General features: G+C 44.8%; 1 protein-coding gene across 2 annotated transcripts in view; it reads right to left on the reverse strand.

Annotated features, from left to right (window-relative positions):
- The window catches only part of PCSK5 (proprotein convertase subtilisin/kexin type 5), a 437872-nt gene extending 419044 nt beyond the window's left edge, over nt 1-18828 (reverse strand). For both annotated transcript variants that reach the window (XM_046664811.1, XM_046664810.1), the window contains exon 1: nt 18152-18828. In XM_046664811.1, coding sequence (XP_046520767.1) covers nt 18152-18343 — 192 coding nt within the window. In that variant the 5' untranslated portion in view covers nt 18344-18828. The remainder of the gene's footprint in view (nt 1-18151) is intronic.
- Between the last annotated feature and the right edge of the window lie 1154 nt (nt 18829-19982).

A 19982-nucleotide genomic window follows, 5' to 3' on the forward strand; every position in this document is an offset into this window, starting at 1 on the left:
CCAGTCCATTCTAGAACAGATGCCATATGGGAGCGGGTGGGATAGGGGGTATCCAGAGATCAGTCTATTTCTTGTTCACCAACAGAGTAGAAGAAAACAGCCCTGTAGAGGAAAGGACATTCAGATGATTGAAGCTATGACAAGCCAAACTCAGAGAACATTCCGCTTATTAGACTGCATGATGTCTCTATCCCCTTGCACTATATATATATGTAAACACGCTAAACAATTACCTTCTCTCATCATATAGTGGAGAATGGCTCACAACTCTGCTCAAAAATATTAAATGGCCTTTCTATTCAGAGAAAATCCAGTCCTTACTGTGCACGGCCTGCAAAGACCTACAGGCTTGCTCCTCGAAGTGTGGCCCCAGGACCAGCAGTAGCACCGCTATCACCCAGAGCTCCTTAGAACTACAGAACCATTAGCCCCATCCCAGACCTACTAAATCACATCTACATTTGAACAAGATCCCCAAGTGACTTAACTGCACATTAAAATGTGAGAAGCACTGACCTACAGAATCTACCTCACCTCTCCAACCCACCCCCATTACCTCTCCCACCCATCTGCTACCCGACTTGCTCAGTCAACATCACTGGGCTTCTTGCTGTTCCTTCACTATAGCAGGCTCTCTCTGTCCAGAGCCTTTGCACTAGCTGTTTCCTCTACTAGAATGTGCTTCCTCCAGATACCTGTAAGGCTCATTTCTTTACCTCACCTTCTTGAGATCTTTACTCATGTCACCCTCACCATGAAAACCTTCTCAGCCATCTTGTGTACTACTGAAAAGAATTTTTCAGACATCCCCCTTCCCTGCTTTTTGTCCATAGCATGTACCACCAAGCGACACTGTTTTTTTCTTCTATTCAATTGTTTATTAACAGTCTCCCTGTGGTAGACTGCAAAACACCACCACAAATTCTTCACATCTCCCCTAATGAAAGCATGAAGCTATGTCTCCACCTTTGATGCTGGACTTGGTCATGTGACTTGTTTTGTCCTACAGGGTATTAGAAATTTGAAAAGGGCTTCCACAGAGAGATTCCCTCCCTCTGGCTGTTGGGATACCGTCTTGTTACTATGGAAAGAAGCTCGAGCCAGGCTGCTGGATGATGAAAGACATATGGCCAGTTACCCCCATACTCCAAGCCAGCAGCCAGCATAAACCACCAGGAATGCGAGTGAGGCCTCCCAGACCAACCAGGCCCTAGATGACCCACCAGTGGACTGAAGAACCTACCAGTCAACTGACAGCCTCCAAAACAATAACGATTATTGTTTCAAGACACAGAGTTTTGGGTACTTTGTTTTGAAGCAAACTGGTACACGCCTCCTATGAGTATGTAAGTTCCAGAAGGTAGAGATTTTTGTGCACTACTGTATCTCCAAGACTTAGCATAGTGTAGATATTCTAAAATATTTGAAATGAAGGTTGAAGGACAGAATGATGGCAAAGGGGAAACCCAAAAGTGAAAGAAACAAATGCCAGAGATGGCCTCCATAGCTGAGAGACTAGATAGTGAGGGAATGGCCTTTGGGGTTCATTAGAATCTTTTCATAGTCAGAGTGAATTAAGTAAGCTTTTGACTACTTTTGCAACAGAATATTTTAGCAAAAAAAAAAATCCACATGTTCACATGCAGTGCTTCAAATTTATTCACAATAGTTCTAGTTTCATGGTGCTTAACTTGTCTAAGACTACATAACCATGTGACCTTTAGAATATTTTTCACACTAGGCAGCACTTACTCTCCCTGTTTTAAGTGATTCCGATTTTTAACAGCTCGCAAATCGGCGAACCAAATCACTGCATGTTGCTTCAATCTTGTCTTGCCAAAGAAGAAAAATCTGCTGCTTTGGATTTGTTTCAACAGTTGGAAATTCAGGCCATAACATTTTAAATCTCAGATGTTCCCTGCTGCGTCCACATCACATAAATCAGTGAGTGCACAGATAGCCACATGTTTGTGAAGCCAGTTCCCGAACCACGAAGGCAGGATGCGCAGTGGGATGGGGTGGCAAATTTAAGTGGATTCTGCAGCCATGGGTGTCACAACTCTGAAAGCACAGTGTGGCCCTCAGAGAGGGCACAAGCAAGTACAATTGGCAAGCAGACAGAAAGTTCTCTATGAAACAATTATTCAAGGTACAAAGTTAATGTGTTATTTTCATTTGATGGGGAAAAAGAAAAGACAAACTGTAATACACTAATTTTCTGTCTCCTTGGAAAACAAAAAAACCCTCAATTTTCTAAAGAGGCTTACCAGTAAGGAACAGGAATATCTGAACTCATGGAACAAGGCTCATCCAGAAAGGTGGCGAGGTCAGAGAGAAGCAACTCAGTGCAGTTAAGCTCCGGGATCTTCAGGGTTTCTTTCAGGAAATGCAAATCTCCTCTAAGCAATAGAATCACAGACACACATTTGCAAATACCTAATATCTGGCTTCTGAACTTTGGGGACACATATAATTATCACTTGCATAATGAGCAAAATGTATACTGGAGATCACTGAGGTCTTCCTATTATGTCACAGGGTTCTTACCCAGAGGATCACATAATCCTTTTTCTCCCTACCATCACATCTCTTAGTCTATACTGTGTGCAAGGCTAAGGAGAAAGGGCACTGTATTCTTGCATTAGTCAGAATGGGCAAGGTTCCACAGCGGAAACAAATGAAGCCATGAATCTCAGTGACGTAAAACAACAAAGCCTTGTTTCTAGCTCTAGTTATAGTCCAGTGTGCGTTGGCGGGAGTGCTGTTCATCATATCCCACAAGGACCCAGGCTAAGGAAGCATCTAGCACCTGCAGCTTAGTAGATTACGTCAGGGAAGATGCAGATCCGAGCAAGTCATGCACTGACTATTGTAGAAGGAACACATGTCACTTCTGCTCACATTTTATTGGCCAACAGAAATTACATGGCCACCCGTAATACCCAACATAGGGAAATACAATCCTAGGAGGCTAGGAGGAAAACCAGAAATTTTCAATGGATAGTACTAATGAGCGCTGCCATCTCTCTTTACTCCCTGCCTCTATTTACTCACAGCCATTTATCCATTTCAGAATACTTTTCTGAAGGCATTGTAACTGCAGAGCACTCTTCTAGGTGCCACATGCAATACAAAGATGAACCAGACAGATATCTGTCTTTAAGGGGATTGCTATCAAGCAGAGGAGATAAAACATATATATATATATATATATATAAATTGAATACAAGCTAAAAATGTCAAATGCAGTAAAAAGAAGCATACAAAGTTCAGTGAGAGTTTAAACAAAGGAAGTTTTAGCCACAGGCAGTTCCATTTGAAGATATGACATCTGAGAAGAGTTTTGCTGAATGAGTGAGAAGTGAACAAGAGGATGCCCAGCCAGCGGGAACAGAGTAGGGGCAGAAAAATAGGGAATGGCAGATCACATGCAAAGAATGGCAAAATGTTTAGGTTGATTGATGTTTAGAATAGAGGAGAAGGAGGAAGTGGGGGGGGGGGGGGGGAGCGGGAGTGGTGGGGGAGAAGGAGGAAGAGGAAGAAGTAGTCTTTTTGACCAGAGTGGGTTCTGAGAAAATTAACCTGCCTAGGTGTCAAGCTTTGAAGGGGAAGACAGTGGGGACAGGGCAGAACTAGTACAATACTCCAAACGAGAAGTAACAGACGGCTTAGCTACAGTAGACCCATCACCACTGAGAGGAAGGAATAGCTACTCCAGAACTATATACAGCATGAGAACACTCAGCTTTCCCATCTCCCTTTCATCTGACCCAGAAAACATAACTCACCTTTCCCTCTATCTGGCTGAGCCTGAAGGACTGGTCATTTGAGGCTTGGATCTGATCAAAGTGATGAGGTCAGATGGGGAGACTCATCTCGATTGAGAGACTGGCTTCTGGCCACGTCACCCAAGAGAGCATTCCTTTTATAATTAAGGGGAGTTAACTCCCAATGGATATCTGCTCTATTTGTCCTGAGTTTATTTCCTATCTCCAAGGATATTTCTGAAGCCACTCCTTAAAGGCTAAGCTGCAGGGCTTAATTTATGTCTGTTTGTCCTAGAGTCTGCAATCCCTCCTCTCACGCAGATTTAAATTCAGTGTTTTGGCCCTTCAAAATGGCCAGTCCAAGTAGGGCTTCCATGAGCCTCTGATCATCACAAGATTCTACTGCTTACATTATACAGAGCTTTCAGACCTTTCGTTTGCACCAGTTCTGCTTATTTTTGATACTCCCACTGACTCCACACAAATAGTAAAATTTGCCTGTGAATTGAAATCCTCTCTTACTACTGACTCATTCTTTCATTGAGGGGACTCTCTGTGGTGTTCTTCCCACTGCTCCAATAGACACAAGACTTCCACTGCCACCCCAAGAGAGACGACCAATGCCAGCAGGGTCCTCGGGGCTTCCTGGGATCCATGGAGAAGCAACCCCAGTCCTAGGATGATCTGGGACTTGGCTCTCGGAGTGGATACTGTCACTCTGTGTACTCTGACTCGCACACTAGGAATTCTCATGGAAGTCAAAGCCAGAAAGAATGACCCTGCTGACTATGCCAAGGCCTGAAACACTTAAAGATAAGGGTTAGGCCATTTCCCAGTAAGCCCTGGACTTTAGCAATCCACACACAAGTGACTCATCAATCCTAGGTCACTGCTTTTTACCATACTCCTTTACAGAATATACTATGCACGTTGGCCTTCCTTTTTGACTGGGGAGTAGAATTTGTTGAAATTTTCCTCTAATGTTCAGATTTATTTTTCACTGTATATACACTGCACATCTATAAAATACTTCAGGAATCAACCGATATTTAATGATTACTTATATAGAGCAGAACACCACGCTACATGCTACAGAATAATAATTAAGTCCTCTGAAAGAGGAAAACAAGAAAAACTTAACAATACTAAATTCCCCAAGAGAATTTTGGGCAAAGTACTGTGGGAGTCAAAGAACTGAAAAATCACAGAGATTTTACCTATACCGATATTTTACCCCAGAGTGAAGTACAGTAAAGAGGTGACATTCAAGATGTGCCTTCAAGAAGAGGGAGAATTTCCAGAAGAGCTAGTGGTTAGGTGAATATTCCAGGCGGAAAGACTGGCACAGAAACAGGAAAGGATTGGGCATAACATCTGGGGAACAATGGGAAGTCCAGTTTGGCTGTGATAAGGGACAGAGCAGAAAAGAGGATGGAAAAAATATTTTAGGACAAGGAGATGGAGGCCTTTAAAAGCCCAGAGAAGGAATCTGTTTACATGCAGTAGGCAAATGGGTGCTACCGGTGGCTTCTGAACAGGGAAATGGCATCACCAAAGTTAAGTTTTAAGATCATCCTCGCCAACCTCAAGGTCAACCACGTCTTCCTTGTTAACTAGACTTCATGTACACCAGCGGTTTTCTGCTCCTCTGGGGCCTTTGCACTCGCTGTCTCCTCTGCACAGAGCTCACCCCACCCTTGACCTCCATGTGGTTGGCTCCTTCTCAACATTAATGTCTCTGCTCAAGTGTTTCCTCCTCAATGAGCCTCCCCCACCAGCCTATCTAGAATTCTCCCCACCTCTGTCACCTCTTACCTTACTAATGTATTTTGCTTTCCGACAGCACTTATAATAATTTGAAATTATTTTATTCATTTCACTACTGGCTTATAGCTTTTCTCCTCCCATATAATATAAGCTCCATGTGAGCAGATACCTTATTAAAGATAAATGTAGCAGTATTATGGTTATTAGAATTGCTAATAAACAACAGGTACTCAACAACTATTTTTTAACAGCTTTATTGAGATATAATTCACATCCCATACATTTCACCTATTTAAAGTATACTATTCAATGTTGTTAGTATAGTCACAGAGTTGTGAAAAACATCACCCCAATCAATTTTAGAACATTTTCATCACCCCTAAAAGAAACCCCATACCCATTAGCAGTCACTCCCCATTTCCTCCCACCCTTCCAGCCCTAAGTGATCACTAATCTACTTTTTGTCTCCATAAATGTGGCTATTCTGGACAGTTCACACAGACAGAACCATACTATATGTGGCCTTTTGTGACTGGCTCCTTTCACCCAGCATAGTGTTTCCAAGGTTCATCCAAGTTGTAGCACATATCAGTACTTCATCCATTTTTATTGCAGAATAATATCCTCTTGTATGGATACAGTATATCTTATTTATCCATTCATCAGTTGATAGACACTTGGGTTGTTTCCACTTTTCAGCTCTTAGGAACAATGCTTCTATGAACTTCTGTCTGCAAGTTTGTGTGTGAATAAATGTTTTCATTTCTCTTGCATGCATACTTAGGAGTGGAATCGCTGGGTTATATGGTAACTCTATGTTTAACCTTTTGAGGAACTGCCAGACTGTTTTCCAAAGTGGTTGCACCGCTTTGCATTTCCACCAGCAGTGTGTGGGGCTTCAAATTTCTCCACATCCTTGTCAATGCTTGGGATTATCTGTCCTTTTGATTATAGCCATCCCAGTGAGCGTCAACTAGTATCTCACTGTGGTTTTGATTGCATTTCCCTGGTGACTAATGATGAGCATCTTTTCATGTGCTTATTAGCTGTTTGTACATCTTCTTTGGAGAAATGTCTGTTCAGATCTTTTGTGCCCATTTTTTTTTTAAGATTTTATTTTTTCCTTTTTCTCCCCAAAGCCCCCTGGTACATAGTTGTATATTCTTCGTTGTGGGTCCTTCTAGTTGTGGCATGTGGGACGCTGCCTCAGCGTGGTTTGATGAGCAGTGCCATGTCCGCGCCCAGGATTCGAACCAATGAAACACTGGGCCGCCTGCAGCGGAACGCACAAACTTAACCACTCAGCCACGGGGCCAGCCCCCTTTTGTGCCCATTTTTAATTGGGCCATATGTTTTTTCATTATTGCATATAGGAATTCTTTATATATTGTGGATACAAGTCTCTCATCAGATATGATTTGCAAATATTTTCTCCCATAGTATGGGTTGTCTTTTCACTTTCTCAATGGTGTCCTTTAATAACTATTTCTTAAATAAAACTAATCCTTTAAGACAGAGAAAACCTGTGACCAGCTCATAAATGTATGGCAAATTAGGGGCAGGGCAGGACCTAGTGTGGAATTCAAGTCACCTGTTTTCAGTCTTAAGTTTTGTTTACTGGTTCTCAGCATTGTCCAACCAGCCCAGAAGCAATGACACCACCCTACAATGAGTCAAAGAATGTAGCATTTGGTAAATTGGTTCATGAGCACTAACCAAATAGAAAGATGCCCCACAGTTAAAAAAAATAAAGAAAAAAGGTTTTGCTGGAAGCTAGGCTGTAATAAATCCTAAATGGCCTACAATTTAGTTTTCCCTTGAAAAACTTTGAAATTGATGAATGGGGTCCCACACACACAGAGGAAAAAAAATATTAGTTAAATGCAACCAGAATAGGCCCAGGATGAGTGAGCAGTAAACTTCTAAACTTATAGTTATGGGTATTTGCTCACAAGATTAAAGGCCCAGGGACTGTCCACCCCACAACGCCCTGCATTCAAACTAGTGAGCACTGTTCAGTTTTATTTTGGTTGAGAAATTTCAACTAGTGAAAACAAGGTACAAGCCTGGGAACATCAATATGGAGAGAACTGGTATATTTTTACAGCTGTAAGAGCTTCTCAGAGCAGAAAAATACCAGACCTTAAGTACTTACTACAAAAATATCAGACTTTAAGTACTTATTACAAATATGTATATGGTACATATATAAATAAATAAATATATATATATATATATTCATATATTGGGAAAGGCATCAGGAAAGGACTTGCTTTTAATAAATCTTGGCTAGTTTCAATGCCAGCATGGTATCCACAACATAATTTTCCCAGGACAGACTTAACCTCCTAGATAATGCGCAGATTAAACTAGAAACTTAATGCTTCCTTTGTGACGTTAACCCTAAATTAACCACCAGATTAACATACAAACGCAAATAAGATTAATCTAATTTAGAGCAATCTAAAAATATTATATATTAGACAGATATCAATCTATGAATAATTTAAAAACATATTTAAAAATATATCTATCTTCCTATAAGGCAGTAAAGATTAGACTAAGAATACATAAAAGACATGTTCAGAACAAAGCTTCATTATACTATGGAAAATAATGTCTGAGAAGGGCAGAATACATGACATGTGAATAAATTCTAGGTATAATTATTTATTATAATGGAAAGTAGGCTACATGACAACTTAAGGTGAGGCAAACATAGAAAGTGACACAGTATAAACCATTTAAAATCATCCTCAAATATTATTTCTGGTTTCACACTCTCTGTTTACACTCTTCCCTCTACACAGTGCTCAATCCAATCCTCAGTTTTTAAATCAAATATGGGAAGGCACATTTGGGAGTTGAAAGCAATCACCCATGTGTCTGTCTTTATCCCTCACGTTGATACAGGACCTGCAGTGCAAATAATAGCACACAGACGTGTAAAGTAGAGATAATACCTAAATTTATCCAAGCAGAATTGAAGTGTGGGGCAAACTTCATGTTTGTCTGCCTAGTGGGTATACCAGCACAAATTACGTGGAATCCTCATCTTATCCGAACTGATAATCCTTCCAATAACCCAGCCTCACAGTTTCTTGACTCCGTCCAACCCCACTGGACTTTACCTGGTGTCTGTCTGGTCAGCCAACCAGCACGGTCACACCTGGGACCTTATAATCATGCAAAACAGCTCTAACTTGGAGTTGTCAAAAAAGAAAAATGTACCCTCTGGGATGGCCTACATCCTTCTGCTTCTTCCACTCTTATCAAACCGGCCTTCCATTTTCATTTTGACCTCATAGCCCCTACAGCCCCTAAACTTGCCCTGTTCCTTTGGTCCACAAGCCCTGTTTTGGCCCTGTCACCTTCCTCTAAGCCTGTACACTGTGGTCTATGATTTCAAAGGTGGTACCCCTTGTACGCAAGAACCATTTGTCCCCTCGCCCTACTCCCGGCTCCCCAGTCTCGTTTTCCGTTCTCTCTCACCCTAGTAAATTCTAACTCCCTATTTTGTTCTTTTGTAATCTCAGGTTCCTGAGCATTAGTGACAAAAGAACAAAATAATACAGATTGGTTCATTTTCTCACTCACTCACTGAACCACTAGTTACTGAGCAATAACTAAGTACAAGCAGCAAATAATCGCATTGCTACTTCATGATTGTTTTCATAGGTATTGATCATTGATTCTTGTTAGAATTTCCTAAAAATGTTCCAAAACACTGAATCACCAGGACATTAATTTTACCCAGTTGTCCCTCTCTCTGGAGGTGGCCTTCACCTCTGAAGTGACTAAGTGATTAATGAGATCCAGGCCACTCTACACACATGCTCCCTTCCTTTGCTCCTCAACTTGAACTCCCCTGAATCTCCACTCACCCTCATTCCTCTTTAGTCTCAAGGCCCCAGTGTTCCTCTTCCTTTCCAAACCTACTCCTCTCTATGTAAGCCCTTTATGCGTCTGTGCCAGGTGCTCATTGTACTTCTCCTATGCTGCGCACCGTGCGAGGTGCTGGGCACACAAACAGGAAGTAAGCACTGCCCTGCTCTCGAGAGGAGCTCACCAGCTAGGGGAAGGACAGATATGCAATTACACACACACAACACACACACAAATACACGTAGAATTAGGGTGACCATATCCTTTCTCTTCCAAACTCAGACACGTTTGAAAGCTAAAGGGGATGTAAAAAATACTTAATAGTGGTGAAACGATTTACCACAGGCATAAACCAGACTGTCTCTGGCAAAATACAACGTATGGTCACACTAATTATAACAGAATATGGAGCCTTCAATTATGCAGCCATTACAATTTGTCTAAAATTATTTAGTAATGTTGAAAAAAGGCTCACAATGTAATGTTAAGTGAAAACAGTATATAAAAACTGATCATAATTTGGTTGAATAAAACAAGATATAATAACTGACATTTATTGAGTATGTAGTATGTGCCAGGCACAATTCTAACTGCTTTTAACTAATCCTCACAACAATCCTATGAGGGAAATACTATTGATCTTTTTTACACAAGAAGAAACAGAGGCACAGAGAACAACTTAAGACCCTAGCTAGGGTCCACCTCCTAGGAAGTAGCAGTATTAGGATGTTCTAGACCTATGATCCTAACCACCCCACTACATTGATGAGAAAGAGACAAAGGGAGAGAATGTGGCTGGGGAGGCAGATGTGCAATGAAAAACTTCCGTACTCACTTCCTCTCCTGCCCTACAACCCAACTCTCCCTCACTATTCAACAAGCGTTTGTGCGAAAGGCATTGGTAACCTCGTCATGAAATCTTTAAGGCACGTTTCAGTTCTCATCTCCTTGGATTCTCTCCACAGCACTTCTCACTAGTGCATATCCTCTGAAGGGGCACCCATTCCTCCTGTGGCTTTCTGACTGTCTGTCTTCAGGGCCTCCCTGTCCCGTTTACCCCTTGCTCCCTAAGTGGAGACAATTCTTTAGGTTCTATCCTCGGCCCTCCTCCTTCTTTGTGCTTCATCTATTAGCAATCCCGTGCACTGCCACAGCTTCACTTATATTGGGGTGGAGGAGTGCTAGTCTTTACTTCTTTCCCATCCTAAATTCTCTTCTGCCTACTGGACATTTCTATCTGCATGCCCTTCTATCTACCAACAATACCAAGGCTGAACCATCTTTTTGTCCCCAGAATGCTTCTGAAGACTCTCCTTAATTCTACAAATGAGTCCACCATTCTCCTGGTCCCTTGGTTATAAACTCTGCAATCATCTTCACCTCCTCCGATCTCCTCATCCTCCACTTCCATTCAGTTACCAAGCCATACTGAATCCACCTCTGTAAGAACTTCCAAATCTATTCTCTTTCCATTGTCACAGCTTCTATGTTCATTACCAGTAACCTTTACCAACACAGTTGCCTCTCTGCTTCCTCCAGTTTGTTATGCACACTGCTAGAGTGGAGTCCCCAGGCATGACTGAACCACACTGCACTGCTTCTAAGTCCATTGGTATTTGTCTTGCTGAACAATAGTTATGGGTAAAAATGTCCTACCCTCTTGAGAGGAGAGAATGTCTTATGAACGTTACATGGTGGACTCTCATATTTGTTGAATTAATAGGTTGTTGCCTCCTTCTCAGCGACCTTCAATATGTCTTCAACCTACATGATAATGATTAAACTCCCCAGCCAAGGTACTCAAGGCCTTATATAATCTGATCTGTAGTAGGGTTTTTTTCTTGTCCAACATCTGCTTTCCCTTATTCTACTGACAGCACCTCCTTTTCCTTTGGAGAACTGTCCCTCCTCAGTTCGTGGGTTTCCCACCAAAGGTCAACATCTCTCTCACTTCAAGGATGGACATGTGACCCAAGCTGACTCACCAACATACTGCCACCACCTACACCCCCTATAGACAAAGTGATTGGCCCACAAGTGGGGTATGACCCAATCAGGAGGAATTGGAGTCTTTTTCAGGGTTAATTTCAATACTGGGTAAAAGAGGTACTAAGAAATGCATGAGCTTTACTGCCTTGTGGAAAGGGCCTGACGGAGAACGAAGCTAACACAGAGAAACGGAGAAACACCTGACGCTAGCACTCCCTCTGGCCTTTCAGCTGGACAGGCCCACAACCTCTCTCCTGAAACTCTTGGATCTACATGTGCTTCAGAATTCAGAATTCCTCAGAAGAGAAAAGTACAATGGGGCACATACTGAAGTACGTTATACACACCTCTACCTGGATCCAGGACAACACCCTCATAATCAAACTCATTAATCTATTTCTGCAACAAAACTAATTAACACCCTAATTAATGTCAGTCTAGGTCAGGATAGGTTTTACCATGAAGAAAGTATAGATCAGGCAAGGTCTGGTTGCAAAGAGGGTTCGGCTTCTGTTTTCAGAACTGCACATAAAGGCACGTGGATCTGTTTAAACTGACAGATTCTCTGTTTCCTTCTCTGCTTCTTTATTAGTTTTATTTAAGCAGTATGAGCTGGGTTTTCGACACTTGCACCTAAAGGAGTCCCATCTACAGTCCTTATGACTCTATACGTACTTCAGTGTTATTTCCCACCACTTTTCTATACATACCCACATTTGAGTTAAATTAAAAAGAACATGTTTTGAGTCTTTAAATTAAAAATCTTATAACCTCCATATTACATATGCCTTATAAACCAAAGCTGTCCAACCAACACCTCTCTCTACGGCTCTCAAGGGAAAAGTACAGCTATCACTGTCCTCCAATGGGAGAATGAGGGGCAACACTGACTCCTCCTCCTTCTGTCCCCACTAGATCCCCAAGGGCAATCACAAGAATCTGGAAAATCACAAGCTTCTCCCCTACAGAAACTCCCATTAACCAGAGCATTCTCTTACTTTTCTTGGAGCAGCCTGTGCATCTCCTCGGGGGCCCTTATGGATCACCTAATGCTTCCCATGCCTTATTCTATTTATGCCTTCATGTTCATTTATGGGGTACTCGATTTCACAGCAACGCTGTGAGGTGGATGGAGCAGGTATTATGGTCTCCTATTGAAAAATGCAGCACTGAGGTCAGATTGGTTAACAAAAGGAAAAACTCGAGAGTTTCTCTCAAACCTTCTGACTCCTAGTCTTTTCTTTCTGGTCTCATTTTCCTCCCAGGATTAATGCAAACTGAAGACTTCATTGGCACTGATCGTTCCTGCTTGGTACCCTTAAATGTAGAGATCCAATCTGTTGAAATTAGTGAGAATGTTGCATGACTAATTTTACTCTAAACTATGTGCAAATTTAACTTTGATAAAAATAAAAATTAACAGATAAATACATATATACACATATACATATATATCTTCTAGCATGCATGAATATCTATCAGCATTCATTTTTACCATCCAGAAACCAAACTCAGCTTCTTTGTCATCGAATCCAACCTGAATTAGTCAAGTGATAAAGTCCCAAGGCTGAGCGATGCCTGGACATATTTCAGCCTTGGGGAAAACCCAGACCCGGCTTCCTATAACTTGAACCAACAACACAAATACCCCTCCCTGCCCAGGGGATGTTTCTGGGTCAGGACTCCCTCCCTTAACCAAAGAGTCAGACATTGCTGGACATTTTCCCAGCACACTACCCTGCTTCTCTGGCTGACCTTTAAGGTTAGGGCCTCTGGATATAAGCTCATGAGAGACAGCACGATAAGGCAAATTCAACTGCCTTGGGGCTCACAAGAATGCAGTTTTTCATTTCAAATAGACCCCAAAAATCCCAATGGTCACATACAAGCCATTCCTAGTCTATGAGGTTAATGCAACAGACCCACCGTCATCAGGCCAAGCATTCTGAACTACTTTTTCTCATGATAGGTTCTCCTACTCATGAGAACTACGCATGTGAGAGACCTTAGCGGAGGTCAGGGTTGAGGTTCTCGGGTGTGAAGAGCTGCCCTGTGCAAAGTCAGATGGATCACACAGGGCCAAAGCTGGGACGCCTACATCAATTTACTTTTCTATTTATAAAATGCCTAAGGGTTTTTAAAAGGGGAGCACAGTCCACTCCCATACAACCCAACAGACTAGCCACGTCCCCCATTTCTAATGCCATCCATAAGTACCCAGAATTCACTCTCTACTATTTAGCAACATTCCAAACTTCCCACATTACTCACAGGTCAAAACTAACCAGCAGAGTGGGAGGCCTTCAGAACATCGCTGAACAAGGTTGTTCTGGCTCAAGTATCTTTTCCTGATTTGGAAAATGCTTCTTCTGACCTTCCTCAAACACACTACATTCAGAATTAAGCAAAATACAAATTCAAATACGATCTAACATAATGTACCAAGATAAGATGCTTTATAAATAATCAGTCTTCAGATATTTTTCTTCCCCTTCTTCCATCTCCAGAAAGCTTATCCTATAATATCTAACAGGCTACAACAAGGATCAGCCAGGGAGGAGGGCATCACCATGGGAAATCAGCCAGAATTGTTTAGAATCCAACAGAAAACTATTTTAAAACTATTTTCAATTGTTAGTTGAAATGGAAAACCATTTTCCCTGTCTACAAAGCTCTGATTTAACTCTTTTTCCTCAGCGATTAAAAATTCATTTTCCCGATCTTCACATTTTTGCATCTCCCATTTTTAAAATGTCTTCCTTTCTCCATATCTAACTAAAGTTTGAATCTCACTTATTTCAGATTCAGATTCAACAAATCTTTGACTGCAAGCCTGTGCTGAGCAATGCATAGTCAACTCACACTATTACCTAGAGGTTATCACTTTACACATGAAGGAACAGGGGCTCCATTAAGTTGGGTGACTCTCCTGCTTTCACAGACCTTGCAAGTGGCATCTCCAGAGTTCCCAAGTCTATGCTTTCAATGGGAACTCCAGGTAAAATGTTTCCCCAGTATTGCTTGCATCTGGCTTTATCCTTCTGGAATCTTGCTCAAGATAAGTTACATGGTTTAGGGAGGGGTTTTTGCTACTGGTAATCTCAGCTTGGGATCAAAGATTATAAGCAACCCACAGAAGGGTAAATCCAGCTGTTGTGCACAGGAAACAACCTTCACAGAGGACCTTCTCCCTGGGTTCAAATAACCTGACATTAATTCCTCCCGGTTTGTAGATTTCATCCACACAAAGGTTCACAACTAACATAATCAGGTCTTATTTCTTTATGTCATTTCCATCCTCTAAGCACTACACTGTTAGCTCAAAGGCCCAGAGCACAGCCTCAGCCAGCCCAGCAGGTGCTGGTCGTACTAGATATTAAGGGCGCCTGGAGTCAGGGCTTGTAGGGGAAGAAAAGGAGGGCATTCTAATACCAAGAAAAATCTGATATATGCTGATATGACAATAACTACTAATAATAATTATGGCATCATTTCAGAATTTCAAGGCATAACCATTCACAAAACATTAACATTACGTGAAAACCCACCAAAACATAATGCTATCTCTATGACCAAAGGCAAGAAAACCCACATCATTGAGCCCTTCCAGGAAGTCAAGCCTGTCTTTTCTGCCTGTTTGTTTGCTGGCTTGCTCTGGCGTTACCCTGCACATCCTATCTTTCACGAACACAAGAGTCACGCCTATCCTTTTCTGGAGAAATCTCCAGGCCAGAAATTTTACCTCTGGTGGCTTTTAAATGCTAAGATGCTATACAAAACGTTACACTGAAATCCTGAGTAGACAGTCAAAACTGTACCTCTGCTGGGGGAAAAAGTCACAACCTTATTCACCTAAATTATACTGACGATATCAAAAATACTACCAGGATACTAAATGACTTCAGAAACAATAACACGTCTCAGTTCCAATTTGTGACACATTAAGTGGGACCTCCCCAGCCCAAATAGGTAAAAATAGGAGAACATTCCAGAGACATATGCAAATTAGTTACTGCCCTCAATTGAACCACAGCTGGTTTATTGATGGAAAGAAAGAATAACAAAAGGATGTCTAAAGTGTTGAAAGGTCAGAGCAGTAAAGGATGAATAAGAAATACACTCAGCCCATACAGTGCAATGATGTAGCACGTGTGAATACTCAATTTACTACCCCAAAGACTCAGCACAGGGTTATTCTCCTTTGATCTAGAGAGGAAATGCTTTGCACTGTAAGAATAGCTGGTCTTTTTACACTGGCTATGGCATCAGTTCAAGGGATCCTCTGTAACCTCTGCAAGCAGTAAATTTCCTCATTGGCATTGTAAAAATTGCAATAAGTAGTATTTGGTGTTATTTGTTAGTAAACTTTCTTACTATTACTTTTTAAATGAAAAGCCATGGATCTTCCTTAGAAGGCCCCTGGTAAAAAGTCAGATGATGTTGCAGGACACTGCAATATTTGCTTGTTCTAGGGTGGGTTCAGTGACAATTTCTCCTCCTTCACTCTGGCAGATTCTATTTAATGAGTTTATTTAGATACAGGTCTTCCTACCCTTGCAAGTCACGAAGCTTCTTAGATTCAAGAAGTCCAGGTCTATTTAATCTAAGTATCTATGAATTAACACTGGGTGTTTGCTGCCAGTCTACTGAGCCACCGAATCAGAATTCAGGGAAATGGGGATTTTACTTTCTTCCTCCTTCCTCCCATCCTAAAAAGCAGGATTCGCGCAGAAATAGGCCTGGACCAGACAGTCCTAGGTCCCAATCATGGCTTTGTCACTGTCTAGCTGGGTGACCCTGTGCAGGTCAAATTCTCCAGTCTTGGTTTTCTCTTCGCTCTATGTGAAGTAATATCCCACCAAAAATGGTCGTTTCGCAGACTACGAAAGAAGTGTACATGCAAGAACTTATTCTTCCAAATACACTATTACGTGGGAGATGCTCAGCGTTAGCTGAATCTGAGACATGGGTCTCTGGAAAGACGATTAACACGACTAGTTTCACTACTGTCCTTCCCAGTTACACTCCTGGGTGACAGGCAGCAACCAACGTTAAGCTCATGTAAAAAGACAGCCAGATTCAACACTTTCTTCAAGCAAAAAAAAAAAAAAGAAGAAGCCAGTAGAATCCTAACAAGCCATTAGAATGGAACGCTCCTGAACATAACAGGCACTCAGGCAACAAAATCTGGCTGGTGTCCCTTCCTTCCTGGTGTATGGGGAGGAGGGTGATGCATACCATGCCCCTTGCCCTAGTCTCAGTTCTCCACAGGACTGACTTCTCTGAAACACGGGTCCCTGGGGACCCGGGAAGCACAAGACCTCGCGCTCCCGCTCCTCTGAACCCCCCAGCGCTCCCTAGCTCCTTCTAGATGAGGGACCAGCAGTTCTGCCTCCTCTCTCAGTGCCGAGCTCCCTAGGCAGCCTAGGGTCACCGCGCTCCAGGGCTGGCGTTCCTGGACGTGGAGCGCAAGGGCATCAGAACGGTCTGTGCTCTCCTGCTCCAGTGGCACCGGCTGGCACCTTCCCCCGCCTTCACCCCTGCAGGGCACGGAGGACGCGCGCCTCCGGAGCAGTCCCACCAACGCGTCTGCCGCGAGGGCGCCCCCGTCACCCTTGCCTCCCAGCCCCTGCAGAGTCTCGCCAGAGTCTGGCCAGGGTCGGCCCAGCCAAGCGAGTGGAAGGGGTGTGTGTGTGTGGAGGGGGGGGGGGTACTTTCTGGGACCCGCTTACATAGCCCTCTCCACCCCATTTCTCGCAGGAAAGGAAGCGAGGAAGCCAAGACCAGGTAGCCTGGAGGTACCTCCAAATCTGTTGCGCTTCCAACCATCCCCATAACACCACTCAATTCATTGTCCCCTAGCCAGGCACTTTTGCCGAAAGCCCGCGAACGGCACCCCACAAAAATCCGGCACCCCGCTGCCCGCCCACCTCTCCCCCGACGGCGCTGCCTCCGGACCCCGCACGTCCCTCCCGGGGAACACTCACAGTTTTCCCAGGGCAGAACCGGGTCAGCGGGTCTAGCGAGTTTCCCACCTCCTCCTCCGACCACCCCTTGGGGAACCCCCACGCTAATCCCGCGCGAGAGGCGAAGAAGCCGGGAGTCTCCCCCAAAATCTGCGCTCCCGCCGAGTCCGACTTCCTCCTCCCTCCCTCCGCCGCTCTCTTCCCTTCCAGCTCCAGTCCCCGCGCCTCCTGAGCCTCCAGCGCCCAGCGGTCCTCTCGCCCAAGAAGAGAAAACTTTCTGGGCTAAATTCAAGCCCGAGCAAGAAAGGCTTTCCCTTCCCCGCCTCCCTCTTACCCCGGCTCTCAGAAACCATAAGGAGCTGGCACCAGGGGCGCGCTTACCTCCTACTCCCCCAAAACAGCTCAGGCTACTAGTGCTCTCTGACTTTCCATGTCAAAAGGTCTGATCTAGTCTGACACCACCAAGGGGGTATGCACACTCACGATTCTTCCAGAGAACCCCACCTGTCCCTCGTGTCTTGTAAGAAACAAGTAAACAAAACATAAACCCCAGCAACTTTGGGGAGTGTGGGTGTGTGTGTGAGAGAGAGAAAGAGAGAAGAGGGACGTACAGAGAGAGAGCATCGCTCAAGAGTTAGGGCAACAGCTGCAAGAGCACATCTGGAAGCGGGGGAGGGGGGATTAACGAGGAAGGGACAAGCGCGAGGTCGAGGGGGACGCCCCCCCTCCCTGCCCCCGGCAGCTTCAGGGCCGAGGGCCGGGCCAGCCTGTGGTTACCTGTCCCATGTTGATGAATCCGTACTTGCTGGCGATGCGGTTGGCCTCCGGGAAGCCGCCGGCGATTTTGACTGCCCAGTGGTTGGTGTAGACGCGCGTCCGGCACACGGGGAGCAGGCAGCCCCCGAGCAGCGCCAGCACGCACAGCAGGTCCAGGCGTCCCGGGCAGCAGCAGCGGCTCCCCCAGCCCATGGCCCCGGCGCTTCACTGCCTCCCTCGCTCGCTCGCTCTCTCCACGCACTAAGCTGCGCGCACAACTAACTTCTCCGGCCTGGGCCGCCCCGGCGCGCAGCCCCCGGGCCGCCCCGGCTCGCAGCCCTGGGCGATCGGCAGGAGGCGGCGAGCCCCGGCAGGGAGCAAAGCAGCGAGCTTAGCGCCGGCTCCTAGACCATCCCTGGGGCTGTGGGGACCTGTGCTCCCTGCTCTCCGGCCCGCGGGGCGGTCGGCCGGCGCTGGCCGGCTCAGGAGCAGGAGGCGGCTGAGTGGGGCGGGCGCCCTCCCGCAGTTGGGTCTCGCCGGGCTCGGCTCCCGGACTCTCCGACTCGCCCTCGCTCCTCCCGGGGCCCCCGAGCGCGGCGGAGGCGGCGTTGCAGGCAGCGGCCGGGCGCCCCCTCTGCTGGCCCGGGCTCCGAGCGCTCACTAGCTTGCTCCCTGCGCTCCCTCGGGCTCCGAGCAGCGCGCGGGGAGTGTGAGTGGCAATGGCAGCAGCGCCTGCTCTGCATAAATGACTCCCCCCCTTAACACCCCTCCTTTCCCACATCCCCCTCCTCCTTTCCCTCCTCCTCCCGCCCGAAAGCGGCCGCAGCCAGGCGCCAACCAGGTCCTAGCGCCGCCGGGTTCTCCCGGCTGTAACCTCCAGGGTCCCGGGCAGCAAAAGCGAGTCTTTCCAAAGGGCTTGGAGGAGAGCTCCGGCGTCATGGTTTTACCCGCTTCTCTCCCCACCTTCCTGGATTTGTATTAATTTACCGCTACTTCCCGAAAGACTAAAAGAGATTTACAAGCCGGTGCGAGTCAAGCGCCCCGAAGATTCATTCATCCTCGCTCTGAACCTCCTTAAACAAGTATTTAAGGAGGTCACTTGCGTGTCAATTGCCGAACAAATAACCCGAGATTTTCACTTCGTTAATTCTTCGTGCTTCTCAGCAACTGTTTATTTTACACGTTCTGCTCCCGGGAGAAGCTACCACACAGGACTGTAAGGAGCATCGGCTCTTGCAAAAACCAACCACTGGCTCCGAAACTAAGCCTGTTTCCTGCGGACTTTCGAAATCTGTGCATCCGATACTCGGCAACGCTACCGGAGAGTAAAATTCCAGCCGCGGAATTGAGGGAAGATGTTTCTATCAATATTTGGTTTGAAAGTAGATGGAGATGTTGAGCCAAGGGAGTAACTTCATTCATTCGCTGCACTGAGTCTGATGAGGGCATCTTTTTTCCACCAAGGGAAAAGTTTTCCAACTTTTCCAAACACGGCCCTGTAACAGTGAGAGACTTCAATATAAAAAGGACCACAGAGGAAGTTCTGATGAAATATGTGGCTGCGCCGCTTTCATGGCTCTATCAGGCACTGTGGCCTGCAACAGGCAGGAGGGAGCTCGGATTAACCCGCTTCTACTGAACAACCTCCCCGCCTCTTTTGGCACAGGATGATTTCTTGTGAAAAGAAAATTTACCCTTTATGAAATAATTCAAGTGACTTTAAAAGTATTCACTATATCCCTAACTCCCTCCCTCCTTTCTTTTTCTCTCCTTTTCCCATCCCCCCTTATCTCTCTTCCTGAACATTGGTTACATGTATTTGAGATTATTTAACCAAGCACACCTATAGCTT

Source organism: Equus quagga, chromosome 6 (genome assembly GCF_021613505.1).
Source record: "Equus quagga isolate Etosha38 chromosome 6, UCLA_HA_Equagga_1.0, whole genome shotgun sequence".
In the NCBI taxonomy this organism is placed as follows: domain Eukaryota; kingdom Metazoa; phylum Chordata; class Mammalia; order Perissodactyla; family Equidae; genus Equus; species Equus quagga.